Source organism: Melanotaenia boesemani, chromosome 14 (assembly GCF_017639745.1).
Source record: "Melanotaenia boesemani isolate fMelBoe1 chromosome 14, fMelBoe1.pri, whole genome shotgun sequence".
Taxonomy (NCBI): Eukaryota; Metazoa; Chordata; class Actinopteri; order Atheriniformes; family Melanotaeniidae; genus Melanotaenia; species Melanotaenia boesemani.
This window is the reverse complement of record NC_055695.1, coordinates 21,510,931-21,525,156: the sequence shown is the minus strand read 5'-3', so window position 1 is coordinate 21,525,156 and position 14,226 is coordinate 21,510,931. Positions and strand designations below refer to the sequence as shown.

Below are 14,226 nucleotides of genomic sequence, written 5' to 3'. Positions count from 1 at the left end.
CTAACTCTGCTTTTGCTCAGTTTTTACTCTCGCTCTTTCCCACTAACACACACACTCACCTACTCTTGATCTACTTAGATCTGCAACATCTAACTGCCACTTAACCTCACTTTCTCTACTTACCCATCTGTTCGCCCCTTCAGCTTCCAATCCATCATCCAGCCGCGCCTCTAGCTCTGTGAAATGACTCTACTAGTCATGAACATCATTAACCTCCCCCCATGTGCATGCACACACATATACATACACATGTGATCAGATGCCTCTTTACCTCTACTTAGAGTGCAATCTCAAGCTACTCCACCCCTGCATCAGCCGCTCGCTGTGCAGGCTGTTGTTTCTCTGCTCTGCTTGCCTTCTTTATGTGTGACATTTCTCCTTCGTGAGGGGCCTCAGAGTGGCCTTATCATCTTTTGGCCTTTTCATTTGGCTCTCCTTTGAACCTGGGCTTTCTGTGAACTCTCTTGCAATCACACACAGATGCACTCACAGATGTAATAATACACCCTATTTATGATACATCACTGCTAATTGAATATCAGCATTCCAGCTTCAGTGGAAAGAACACACACACACACACACACACACACACACACACACTGTGAAGGTGACAGACAATGTCTTTATCACATTTTTTTAAGACATGAAAACAATAAATAAAAGACAAACACAAGAAAAGGTTTTCAGTGCTTGTAAGAGCCAGCTTGATAAATAAAGATAAAGATTTACAGTGTGTGACATTTAAGGAGATGCTTTATTAAGGGAATTAACAGTATTTCTTTCATAAAACCTGCACTGTATTGTCTATCTGTATATTTTAATGGATACTGACCCACTAACAGCTATGTCAATTATGATTTTTTTTTTTTCAAACTTGCTGTTATACTCACTTTTGTACACTGAGATAAGCTGCAGATAATGTCTCTATCAACATTAATGAGGACAAATTTAAAATAATATTTGAATATAATATTCTAAAGAGAAAATATTCCTAATCTGTCTTCATTTTAAAACATCTCCCGCTCCTTTCACACTTGGCCTCTGAAGTGATGAGGCTGCTCATAAATTGTGTTGCTTCTATGACGTTGTCAATTCTTCAGGTCACTGACAAGCAAAAAAAAAAAAAAAAAAAACAATTGATATAGAGGTCTTTATACACAAGTGTGTTTCCAGGCAATTTCTCATTTTCTGTTTTTAGAAATTTGTGTTCATTAAAGGGGAAAGAAAAGGGGAGATATGTTAAATGATGAACCCATGAGTCTGAGCAGTTTTCTTGGTTCCTTGAAAGAATTTATTAAGGTTTTTGCATTTTTTTTATTTTTACATTCATGCCCAATATCTAACAGGGACATCTTATTGGTGTAAAGTTGATTTTGCAGTCTTCACAGACAATATGACAAATGATCCCCACAAACTGTGGTACATCATGGAATGCTGGAATTGCAGAAGAAACTGAAATGCACAGAAGAACATGGTAAGTTCTCCAAGATATAAGCTAAAAGCTATTGATAACCTTATTTTTGAGATGTAGCCTCAGTTTATTCTTAATTTTCAAAACTTTGCACACTGTTGAACCAGTACAATTAATTCTAATTTACAGCTAAACAATTTATTCTATGTGTCTTATGTCTTAGGTCTTATGTGTATTGTTTCCTCTGTATAAACATGCGCGTTCCTCTGGGTACTACCTACACAATGCGCATGCTCAAGGACCGAACGGTGCTCCGCAGTCTTGACCCGTCTGCTTCTCAGATCAGCGCTGGTGGTTTTAGTGAAGTTGCGCTGTCAGAGGAGCAGAAAGTTGAAGGTGTTGAGGGAACCTGCAGAAGAGGCGCGACGGTGGAGGGTGGAGGATGGGGCGGGCGGGGGTCACAGAGGAAAGATGGTAAAGATAAAAATGGACGACACTGACACGATGTCTAATGGCAGTTCCAGCTGAAAAAACAAAAAAATACCCAAGGAACACTAAAACCTAAGGGGTGAAACATATGCCGGGTCTGGCAAGAGGTCAGCTTCCCCACCATATCTAATTCAATTTTACAAACTGTAAGAAAACACGCTGCTGCTCTCCAAGCACGGGGGAAAAGCTGTGCAAAATATGTCAGTTTTTACACCTCATTATCAAACTATTTTCTTTTTTCTTCTGCAGAACTGTTGGTGAGAAACAATTTGTGGTTCTGCTAGACAAACTTTTGTTTATATATATATATATATATATATATATATATATATATATATATATATATATATATATATATATATATATATATGTGCCAAAAAATTATGTCTTATTATTGTGATTAAAGAAAGTAAAAAAAAACAGCTAAATATTTGACTCATGTATTGATACTAAAATGACTGTACAGCCCAATTTGTTGGATTACTTTTTAGTCACTTTCAATAGAAACACAGTATATGTTGGGACCAGGGGGACGTAAACTTGCACTGTGTCTTTTTCTGGATGTTGTCTGGATGTTAGAAAAAGACCACAAGAGGACACAATCTGTAGCCCACAGAGCTGCTGCTGGTGGTCCGGTCCGGACCTGGTAAAGACATTAGTGCAGCATTCTGGGAGAACGGGGAGTCCCATAGACAGCGCTCACTTCTCTAAATAAACATTAGTCTTAAAAAGTTTGGCCCCACGACCTCGGCATGATCGCATTTCACTCTGGATAGTAAACTTCAACTTTATCGCAGGGCTTCCCCTATACTTTTCGAAAACACACTTTCACGCTAAACAAGATTAGATGTCAGCTTAAACAAAGTTTCATTTTCACCTTTCAGAGGGCACAGAGGAGACTGCGGTGTTCTTGGTGCTTCTTTCCCTCGCCAGAACTGACTTGTGTTTAACTTTGCTGATTTACATTCACCTTTGAAGTATAATCATTAGCTTACTCTCTTAAAAACCATTAAGCAGATCCCAATGCCATGATGTTTTTATAGCCAAACTGAAATACTTTGGCCGCCTGGTTTCAAAATAATTGCATTTGTGCAAAACCTGTCCTCAGATTTTAATTCTCAAATGTTTTGTTTTTTTTTAAATATATATGAAATGGTAAGCATCCCCCTCTCGTGGATGAAATTACTTCATAGTACTTATATTCTTGTTACAATGTATTTCAAAAGGATTGCTGGGCTCATGGGAGTAATATTAAATGGTTTATCTGCAAAATGCACAGAAGAAAAAGACACAGGGAAAATTGGCATCAATAACCTAATTATGGGGTTTAATAGATGAGTGTAAGCGCTGCAATTAAACGCAGAAAGATACCCGTTGCTGGCATCAAAGGTCAAAGGGAAGAAGCCAGTAAAAAGCTCCCGCATGACACCGCTGGTGTGTGAGAGCGACGGGCAGCAGCTGCGCCTCTCTATCAAAGCAATAGAGGGAAGTGCTCCTCTGTAGCCTTTTCTTTAGTGCAGTGAAACCAAACCGAGGAGACGAATTGATGGAAGTGGCCAATATAGAATCTGATGACCGATCCGGGAGGGAGGGGCTAAGAGATGGTTACAAGACACGCGGTAGATGCTCATTAAATAGCCCAGTTTAATTAGATAATAGCACAGTAAGTAAATGCGTAATGTTTTTGGATGAATGGTGTCAGTAGTTCTTCTAAGGGAGTTCAAAAGGGGACACAGCACCCCCAACATGATACTACCTGAACTGTGACAGCAATATAGGCTAACTCAAATGCGCCTGTAAAATTGCGTAAATGTGTTTATCGTAAATTTTAATTGGACTAAACTGCTGCAGGGAATTGAATTAATGATTTATAGAGACAAAAAGCTTGAGAATGAGTCATTTGCCTGTTTACAAAATCGGGGGGGGGGGGGGGGGGGGGGGGGGGGGGGGGGGGGGGCAAGAACCAAAGTGTCATTTCAACAATAGGCCCCTATGCTTCTCATCCATCCATCTGCTCTGTCTCTTTAGTGTAATTTGTTTAATTAGATCTGCATCATCATAAAAAGGCTTATTTATTTCCAATAAATAATGCATTGATGTTTACATTCTTTGATTGACCTACAAAACATATGCAGCTTTTCCGATGGCAGCATTTGCGTCTGGGGTAAAATCAAGTGAATTGAGTTGTTTTATAATGTCCCTCAGGTAAAGTGTTATCCATATTTACACCAGCCAGCAAACATATTGAAAGTAATCATAAAAAAAAAAAAAAAAAAAAAAAACAATAGTGGGAAGACGGAACAAATTTGCTTGGATTAAAAACTATTTTAATCCATAAAGCAACACTAATTTTGAACAAGTCTGAATGACTGCTTTCCTTTTCTGGTGATTCTCGCAGGCAGTCACTGATACCCCTGACCCAATAAAGTGTGTTAGTGTGAGTGCATGGACCAGCTCTCTGCAGCAGGTGTTCCTGTGTCAGAGCTGGTGGGGCGAAGTTCTTCCAAAGTTAATATTGTGTTTCCAGAGATGATGGGGAGTTCACTGTCCTTGCTTTATTTACACATTCTAAATTAATTAAGCCAAGGATTCCTCTGTCTGTTGCAAAAACACGGAGGCTGCAGGGAGACCGGGAGCAGCGAGGGGAGGCTGCGGTGATTTATAGCGGCAGCGTAGATACAGAGCCGCGCGGCTTGCCTCTCCTCCAGGCTGGGGAGGCCACGGGCCGTGCCAACATTCCACCGCTGGGGCGAGGAAGTAAGCTTGTCTGCTGCGTGTACGCGCGCACAGACAGGACAGATTTGTGGAGAAAGATATGGCTTAATATGAAGTTAAAGAAATTGAGAAAATGTGCCCAATCAACGGGCTTTAGTTTCGCTGCATGTCCATCGGGTTCACAAGTTCTGTAAATATGTGTGCATGTGTAAAAAGTGTGTCAGCCCGAAAAAGAATGTCTCATTGACGTTATTTGGCAGAGTTTATCTCACCTGGACAAAAACAGTTTAGTCTGATATCATTTATAAAGGAGGGATTTAATGTTTGGTCTCTATCTATGGAGCAAAGATTTATATTTTATTAATGCAGTGATCAGGTTAAATGAGTAAAATCGCAACATTTGACAGCAGCTGTTTTCTTTTTTTATCTTCGTTTTTTTAAACCTTTATCAACAAAAAGATAATTGCATAAATTCATAAGGCGTAACAGTCTTCTATGAAGTGATATTATATTATATTATATTATATTATATTATATTATATTATATTATACCCTTTTGATAAGCTGAACTGAAACGTGACCTTTAATGACATCTGTGTTACCCGACGCACACACATCTTGCTGAAAAACGAAACGAGCGCAAACACTCTCGTGCTGTCGTCACACACATTTGGTCTTCGTGTCCTCTACAGATGCAACAGAGAAGAAATGCATCGGTCAACCTTTACTAAAAAGGTGGGGAAATAATTAGGCAAAACGATTTGATTCAATCATCTACTGTCATTCGGTCAGACGGAAATTATTATTATTATTATTATTATTATTATGCCTAAAAACATTCAAAATAAAAAGAAAAGATAAATCTAAATCATCGTCGACGCCTGAAGTCTATAAATTAACAACAACTGCATATAACGTGGGTTTAACTCCCAAATCGAGCATATGGAAGCAGTTGCAAAAAAGATGGGAATTGCCTTGAAATTTATAAACGTGTTTATGGTGACTGTTGAGTCATTTGGCTGTCACTTCACATAACGCTCAGTCCCTTTTTCGTTTGAGAAAACATGACGAAAAATGACGGTCTTTGTACCTAAATGGACACACTCTGGTGCTGGGTGCTGATATTGTGGGTGGTCCCCAAGCCACAAACGCGCAAAATACAGGATGTTTATTAATCATCCTGTCAGTTTATCCACTTTTTCCTTTCTTTCTTTCTTTCTTTCTTTCTTTCTTTCTTTCTTTATTTATTTCTTTCTTTCTTTTTTTTTTTTGTAATTTGGGAGTATTGAATGAGCCTTGGATATTTCTAATGAGAGGTTTAAAAAAGAGCAAGTTTCAGGTCTGTTCACAAGTGCAATTTTAAAGAGAGAACTGATTATTGTTGGTGCGCATTTGAGCAGAAAATCCTCAGTGTGTTCACTTTTAAATCGTTTTCAAAGTTTGTGCCTCAGGCTAAACATCCCTACAACCGATCCACCGTGTGTGCCTATAACAGTGTGCCTCATGATTTTTATTGGCTTAGTTTCGTTCTTGTCGTTCTTTAAATGTTTTTAACCAGCCCTGCAAAGGCTTGATGTGGATTTTAATGGTCTGATGTGGTGCGTAATGACTCCCTGTCAGGACGGCTGTGCAGAGAAAACTTCAATAGTCTGCTAATGTTTTTTTCCGGATCATTTACTCTGCAAATTATACATGGAGGATATCCATTAACACTGTGGATACAACGGGGGAGGTGCTTATCAAAATTATTTCCCAAATTCGTGTGCGACTTTTATCAGTTGTCTCATTTCCACTAACAAGCAGAGAGAAGAAGAAAGAAAATAAAGGCTTGGTCTGGTTAAAGAAAGTAGTCATCTGTTGGTTTTCGTTTCAAAGACTTTCAGCGAGCAGTGCTGAGAGGAAAACAGAGGAGTCAGCCCTCCCACCCTTCATCCTCAATAATCATCTGTCAAAACACCCACAAACTAATTTAACCATTTGCACACATATCTAGTAAATAAAGGGGCCTTCTGTGTGGAAACATGTGCTCCAACAACTCTGAAAAAGACCAATAGGCCTGCTTTCTGTAGCCGGACGAGTCCCACTGCTTCCTTTATACGTACCCCGACACAACACGGATGACATGAAAGAGGAGCAAACCGGGAGCCTTTTGAGAAGATTGTTTTTCAAGGTCTAAATGTGTGTGGCTGGTCTCGCGGGGGACCGCTTGCTGTGCGCACATTCACTCCCTTAGGCCAGGGGTCCACACTGACAACATCAACAAATGGCAAAAAAGCCGCATTATGCTGGATTAGAAGCCTGGTGAAAAATGCTGCTACAAATTAGCAACGAAAGCCCCCAAAGACCGTGGGTATATCCTTGTTCACTTTCAATTACAGACTGCCGAGGCACGCTAACGTCCCCATTCATTTAGCGCCTTTGTGACTCGGTGGAAAATGGTCCTTTACAAACGAACGAGAGCCACACAAGAGGGATACTTGCCCACTGTTGCGTGATATTCATCAATGTTATATACATCAAGTTGTGTTGGAGACATTAAAGAAGATTTTGTGCGTTTTTCACGCCTAAAATAAGCTATTATGTATTGTGAACCCGAGAAGCTGATCAGGTTTAATTGGTCAAATCCAAACCAGAATTATATTTAATAGCTGTCATTTGTTTACTTTGTAGTTAAGATTTGCGCAAAGGTTGCAAATGGATGAGTAAAATTATTTATTTCTTTTCTCTTTCTGCAAACATTTAAATGTATTTGCTCTTAAATGAAACCCAGTTTTTGCTGTTAGTGAAAAATAAAGTTACAAAAACAGCACTGAATTCAAATCATGCGCTGCTGTTTATTCTATTTCATTAAATAATTTCAGGAGGAATTTTACATACAATAAAAAGGTAACGATAGTTCTTTTTAAAAAAAAATCCACAAACATTTATTATTTTCATCATTACAACAAAAAAATGACCTATGAACATTTAGGCGTTTGTCTACTGGCAACACATGACATACTGTATGTTTCACAGAATAAATTGTGAATATGCAGGAACGAACATTTAGAAGGTTGAGAGAGATATTACGTTCTGTAATCCCAAAATCATAAAAACTACGTGCCGAATGACAAGAAATGATAGGCCTATTGTCACAAGTTTACCTTATAAAGGAGATTCTGTGATTGTAATTTTTGTTTTCTTTTAGATTTTTTTCATCTCAGAACTCCTTTTTCTTCATGTGCTCTCTAAGTAAAACCTGAGTTTGCCGTCTCTTGTCAGCCTATACGTCAACAACAACAGTGTTACTTCCTTACGACGCACAAAATAGACACAATATAAATGATAATAAAATTTTCAATTATATTTTTAAAGAAGGACATGATCCCGTAGTCACTGGTGACAAATTTAACTTATGTTAAAACAATCAGAATTTGCTTCTTTTACCTCCCATCACAAAAAAGGAGAAAAGTCCAGCACGGTTTTAAAAGATCTTTCTCCGAGTTTCTTCTTTCTCTCGCTATTATACACATATTTACAACCCATAAATAAGCTTCTCTCCTTTTACATAGTTAGGAAACAGAGTCAAAAACTCTCTTACTTCAGTAAGAAAGTTCTCCCTACCTTCACACAGGACGACGTCACATTTTTTCTGAGGCTATGTTTTTTTTTGTTTGTTTGTTTTTCTTTTTTCTTTCTTTTTTTTGTTTTGTTTTTTCTTTCTTTCTTTTAATTAGTCTTTTTCTTTAGAAAGGACAAGTGTTCATATTTGGGTTTTTGGTGGGAAATGTCTGACTCTGTGGCGCTGGTTGTAATATAGTCTCCTGTGATAAGTTCAAGTGACTGGAAGCGGAGGCCAGTGCTGGGGAAAGCATGGCCAGAATCTGAGCCTGGCTGCCCGCCTGCGCGCTGTAGGAGGAGGTGGTGGAGTTAGCAGCTCCTATGATATTGTCAATGGAGAACGAAGGCCGAGTCGGGGTGCTGGAGTCCGTCTTGACGGGCGGCAGGGACGGGCTTAGTTGAGGATAAAAAGGCTTTCTCAAATCGGCCCCTAAAAGCGAGGGAAGGTGATGCGGTGCTGGGAATAAGGAGGCTGATGTGGGCAAGGTGCAAGGGGCGTTTGTAAATGGGAATGAACTACTTGAGTGGTGTGGGTGGTAAGGGTTGTGGGCTGCGTGAAAGTTCTGCAGTTGAAGTCCGTAGTTGTATCCGTATGGCCCGTATCCAAATCCAGGCAAAAAGCCGCCGGAGTCCCTGAGGATTTCATTACTTTGGTGCCTCTTGAAGCGCTTCCTCCTGCGCAAGAAACTCCCGTTGTCGAACATGTCAGCTGAGTCCGGGTCCAGGGTCCAATAATTGCCCTTTCCAGGGTTCCCGGGCTCCCGGGGAATTTTCACAAAGCAGTCATTTAGAGACAGATTGTGGCGAATAGAGTTTTGCCACGCAGGGAATTTTTCCCGGTAATATGGAAATCTATTGCTGATGAACTCGCAGATCTCGCTGAGAGTTAGACGCTTCTTGGGGCTCTGCAGGATGGCCATGGTGATCAGGGCAATGTAAGAGTAGGGTGGTTTCACAAGTGCACTTTTTCTGGGTTTGTCTCCAATTATAGTCCCCGTCTCTGCGCTGGATCCCAGCTGGTCTGACGTGCAATCGGAACTGCTGAGCCCGGGAGAGGAAACTCTCTCAGCCGCGTTCTGGGAGTAATTATCGTCCGAGTCATTGTCCAAGTTGAACTCGTGGTGAATATACTTTCCGTCCTTTCCGACGGATATGTCACCACCAACCACATCGATGTCCACATCTTCAGACAATGCAGAGCTGTCGGACATATCTGTCCCTAAAGTCATCCTTGGAGACACCGCTTTTCTTACCCCGACCTCACAGATTTGTCTTGTCTGGTCAGGCGAGAGCGCGCTCACACTCCCTCTCTCCAACAACCACACCAGGCTTTTGCTACAGCTTTATCTCCAGTTGCTAAAAGCAAACATGACCAAGAATCTATGTGGGAAAACAAAGAACTCTTTGACCTGTTATAGTGGCGAGTTCCTGGCATCCAAGGCTGGTCAGGCAATAGCCAAGGCTCTAGGTGGAGAAAACTTCTGATTGTCTTGTAAAAGACAGTCAAAAAAAAAAAAAAAAGAAAAAAAAAAAGAAAAAAATGAAGTCAGTGTTTGCAGCGATATCAACTTGTAATTTCTTTAGGTTTCAATGGTTTCCGTCCGTGATCATTTGACTCTGGTGACCATCCAAAAAGCTAGTTTTGGATGTCCAACTGTCTTTCCAAAATAGCTTTACGCACGGATTGGGTAAGCATCCAGCCACACGGTCACACTATCTGCCTTAGCTCTCAAATGGTATTTATAGGACCACGTTGATCACGTGGTGTTTGAGTCATCGCTACCAGGAACTGGGCGAAATTTCTCTGCAAAAGAATGTATTTACATTTCTTTACTTTTTATTTAAATGCGAATTTTTTATATTTGAAGCAAATATAAATAATGCCAAAACGCATTGCTCACATATTTTGATATACCGGTTGTCATATTTAAATTTGGATTAGAGGTGGAGCTCTGCTTTGTACTTTATCGATTAAAATTATTGCAGATGTATATGTCAAAAATGTTATTTAGGACAACAATGAAAACAGGGGAGGCTGTCCCACTGTCATTCATGAAAAAGGAAGATAAATAAAAAGTATAATAAAAATTATGTGTGTGCGCGCGCGCGTGTTCGTGTGTTAACTGTGAATTTAAAGTTGTGAATTATCATCAATAATACAATATTATTAAGAGGAAGTTATGATTTGTTATTTAAATTTTTTAATTCATTTGAAAATAATAGGCAAACTTCAAACAAAACTAAATACATCTTTTAAACCAAATGCTGAGAATATATATTTTAAGACTAGAACTGAGATTTCGTTCAGAATACCAGAAAGCCTTTACCAGCGGGCAGTGTGTCCTTTTTTACTCCTTAACTGGGTGAGACACACGGATTAAATAATTCCCTCTTAAAGGTTTTAATCAGCCGGGTGAAAAACCTGACAATTCGATGGTTCCATGAGCCCTCTCTCATGACGACATAATATTATTTATCTAGATTTTCTGCATAATTAGGACACATGGCGGTATTTACAGACAGCTGCAACCTGTTTCCATTCGTCCCCGTCCGGAGTCAAAGGGGAGCAGATGTGATGTTTGTGGATGCGACTCTGTTTAGAGCAGGTTGACATTGATGTGTATTTTAATTCAAAGTTACTGAGCCTAATTTGATCCCACTAGTACTACTACTACTACTACTACTACTGCTACTACTTAGTAGCTATAGGTCAGGTATCACACATTGCTGTCAAATGTTTGGCGTTTTAAGGTTGTATAAAGACAGTTTGTATGTTTTCTGTTTTTTTTTGGGGGGGGGGGGGTCTGGTTTTATTTATTTATTTATTTATGCAAAGTGGCAGTAATATGTCTGTCTTTGTTTACATCTGGACGTTTTTGTTGTAGGTCATATTGAAGGGAAAAATAGTTCTCCAGAGTGAAGCGTTTTGTGACCTAAAAATCAGAAGTCCTGACTGATCTCGCTCTTTTTGTCAGACCTGCCAGTTGCGTGATAGCTGGCGCTATCTTCACGGTCTTTTGTTTATTTATTTATTTATTTATTTATTTATTTACCACAGATAAAGTCAACTTCTAACTGAGAGAAAGGATATATAAATGATATCTTTATATTTATTTATTTATTTATTTGTGTTCCATTTAATCAAGGCAGAACATAGCCTCTTTAACCCCCCCCCCTTCACACACACACACACACACACACACACACACACACACACACACACACACACACACACACACACACACACACACACACACCACACACACCCCCACACCCCCTACCCGCCTTTATGTAGAAGATATTGTAGTAGGAGTAAAGACAGTTTATGGTATTGAAGCGCCCCCTCCTGTTTTCAATTCAAATTTATTTTTAATCACTTCACATCAAATTTAATGTTATTGGAGTATTCATGGTGAAAATAGAGCAATAGCTCAAACAGAGATAAAAATATATTTCTCTAATGGTTGCCAGCTGCATGTCTTTTTTTCTGTAAGCCTTTGTAATTATACATTTTGACTTGCACAGACTGACTTAGCTGCCTATATTGTTTTGAACTTTATTCTCAAAAAGATTGCGTGCTTGGCATGAACAACTTTATAGTATCTTTTTTTTGTTATATTGTTCTGTCTTATCTTATTTTGTGTTGCACTGTTATGAAAGACATCTCTTATTTATTTATTCTTTTCTCAGTAACTGACAGGTTGATGATAGTATACACCAATGTAATCTGAAGGCTCAAGGAATAAGTTCATTAGCAAAAAGTGATCAAAACAGATGCTTCAAATCATTAAAACGTCTGCCTCTCATGAGAAATTCCACAGACATGTAAATCACTAGATTTATGTCTGCAGCATTTATGATCATTTGGTTTTCCTCAGATTGTTTTCACAGTTCTGTTGTGTTGTAATTAAACAATAAATTACAAGAGTGATTTTGTAGTGTGTGCACGTGTGGGTGCATGTGTGTGTGTGTATGTGTGAGAGAGAGGAAGTATGGACAGCCATGTGTGTGTGTGTGTGTGCTATCCATCCATTCAAACTTAATGCCATTCACAGCTGCTACAGGCAGGCCTCACCCTGGACAAGTCACCAGTCCATGACAAGGCTCTTGTGTGTTTTTTAGAAAGGGTGAGAAATTGAGTAGGTCAGAAAAAATAATCTTTTCAAAGATATGGCATCAGGTTCCATAAATGTTTTAACACTGAGGTCAGTATGATAGACAGGTCTGGACTCGCTGGTTTCTGAGATTTATCAGTTGTATAAGCTTTCCTTCATCATGTTCTCCTCTCTTCAGATGAAATGTCTTTCAGTGGTCAAAAACTGGTGGAGCTCTAGAAAATGTTTAATGGAGGGCGCCGTTCAAAGGATGGTCTGTTCCCCCTCAGGCCACCCAGTGGAACAGCCCTGGGTCAAAAATATGAAAAGTGCTTAGGTTGAGTCAAACGTTGGAGCTTCAGAGAGTTAAAATTTCAGGTTTTTTCTTTTCTTTTCTTTTTTTTATTTATTTATTTATTTATTTTTTTTTTGCTTTTTAATTTGTGACTGTAGTGATAGAGTAAATCTTTCTATGTGGTATTCTGTAAAGTCCTGGTCAGCCAGCAGAGGAAGTTAGCAACTGTATGTGTATAAAAATTATGTTCGTGCTCAGAAATGTGTAAATGTTAATTTAAGAGATTAAAAATGTTAATGTTAATTAAGAGACTGATTTGTGTCAATGATTGCAAAAGTTAATCAAGAAATATGTTTGTTTGTTTTTTTGTTTGTTCTTCAAGTTCTTATTTTGAAAGTCATTGTTTTGGCTTTGATGCACCTGTGTCTGCCAGAGGGCAGCAGGGTGAATACATTAAATCCAGGATGTGATTTGTTCATGATGACAAAGATAAATGTGCCATCCTGAGGCAGTAGAAATTTAAAGCCTAAAGGTCTATCAGTAAGGGTAGAAGGCAACCAGTCATTTTCTCTGCAGTGTTGCATACTCTGAAGCCTCTTCCTCCTGTCTACCTCAGATCAGCTGCAGACTGTAATGCAGTTTTGCTCCTGTTCTTGTTCCAATATGCAACAGAAAATAAAGCAACCACAATGTTTCAGACATGTCAAATAAGTTATTCTAATGCAATTGAATATTACCACAAGGGGACAGTGTTGGACAAGCCATGAGACAGACACTATAAGTGACAGGTCTTTAATCAGCACCCCATCTTCCAGTGTTGGAAAAAAAAAATCCTGCTAAATGTAACTTTTTTTTTTTTTTTTTTTTTTACAAAATAATCGATTTTAAAAGAAAAAAAAAGAAAACTTATTTCTATCTGTTTCTGTTCATTGAAGATACCCTGCAGTGACTCGTTTATGATGGTTTGTATAATTCGCCTTAATGCAATGCTGAGCAACGTGTCTGTGGTTAAGCACCAACGTACTCTTGAGTGTGCACGCCCTTGTTTGTGAGGGAGTCATTCGTTCATTCGTTCATCTATCAATCCATTTGCTTCATGTCATTCAAAGTGGTGGGAGGCTGAGGCCTATCTAAGCTGTCATCTGGCAGCAGACACGATACGCCTTGGACATGTTGCCAGTCCAGCACCGATTGTATGCGTGCTCTGCAGAGTGTGACAAACAGAAAGGCCTATGTTTTTCTTTGTCTTCTGTATAATGGAGATGGTTCACTATGCCAAATTCTCTTTGGAATAGTGATAGATGACATTTCGTTGCGAGTTTATCTGGTGAGAACAGGACTACGCTGGACAGGTTGCCAGGCTATGACAGAGTCGCGTTCAAGTGTGCGCTGAAAAATAAAGGGGGGGGGGGGGGGGGGGGGGGGGCAGATCTTTTAACAAGTGATAAATGCCGTTGCATTAAACACTGAGTCTGGTGTCAGACTGGTGGTCTGAATTATATGGGACTGACTGATTTGTTAGATTTCCGTACCGTCCATCACCTTGTTCTCCTCTCTTCAATGGAGCCATGTCTTTCAGTGGTCTTCATTTACTTACTTACTTACTTACTTACTTACTTACT

General features: G+C 39.3%; 1 protein-coding gene across 1 annotated transcript; it reads right to left on the bottom strand.

Annotated features, from left to right (window-relative positions):
- Nucleotides 1–7,435: 7,435 nt before the first annotated feature.
- On the bottom strand, nt 7,436–9,908 carry foxd2 (forkhead box D2). The gene has a single exon (XM_042005327.1). It carries the CDS (start codon nt 9,442–9,444, stop codon nt 8,341–8,343), a length of 1,104 nt encoding a protein of 367 aa, XP_041861261.1. The 5' UTR covers nt 9,445–9,908; the 3' UTR covers nt 7,436–8,340.
- Between the last annotated feature and the right edge of the window lie 4,318 nt (nt 9,909–14,226).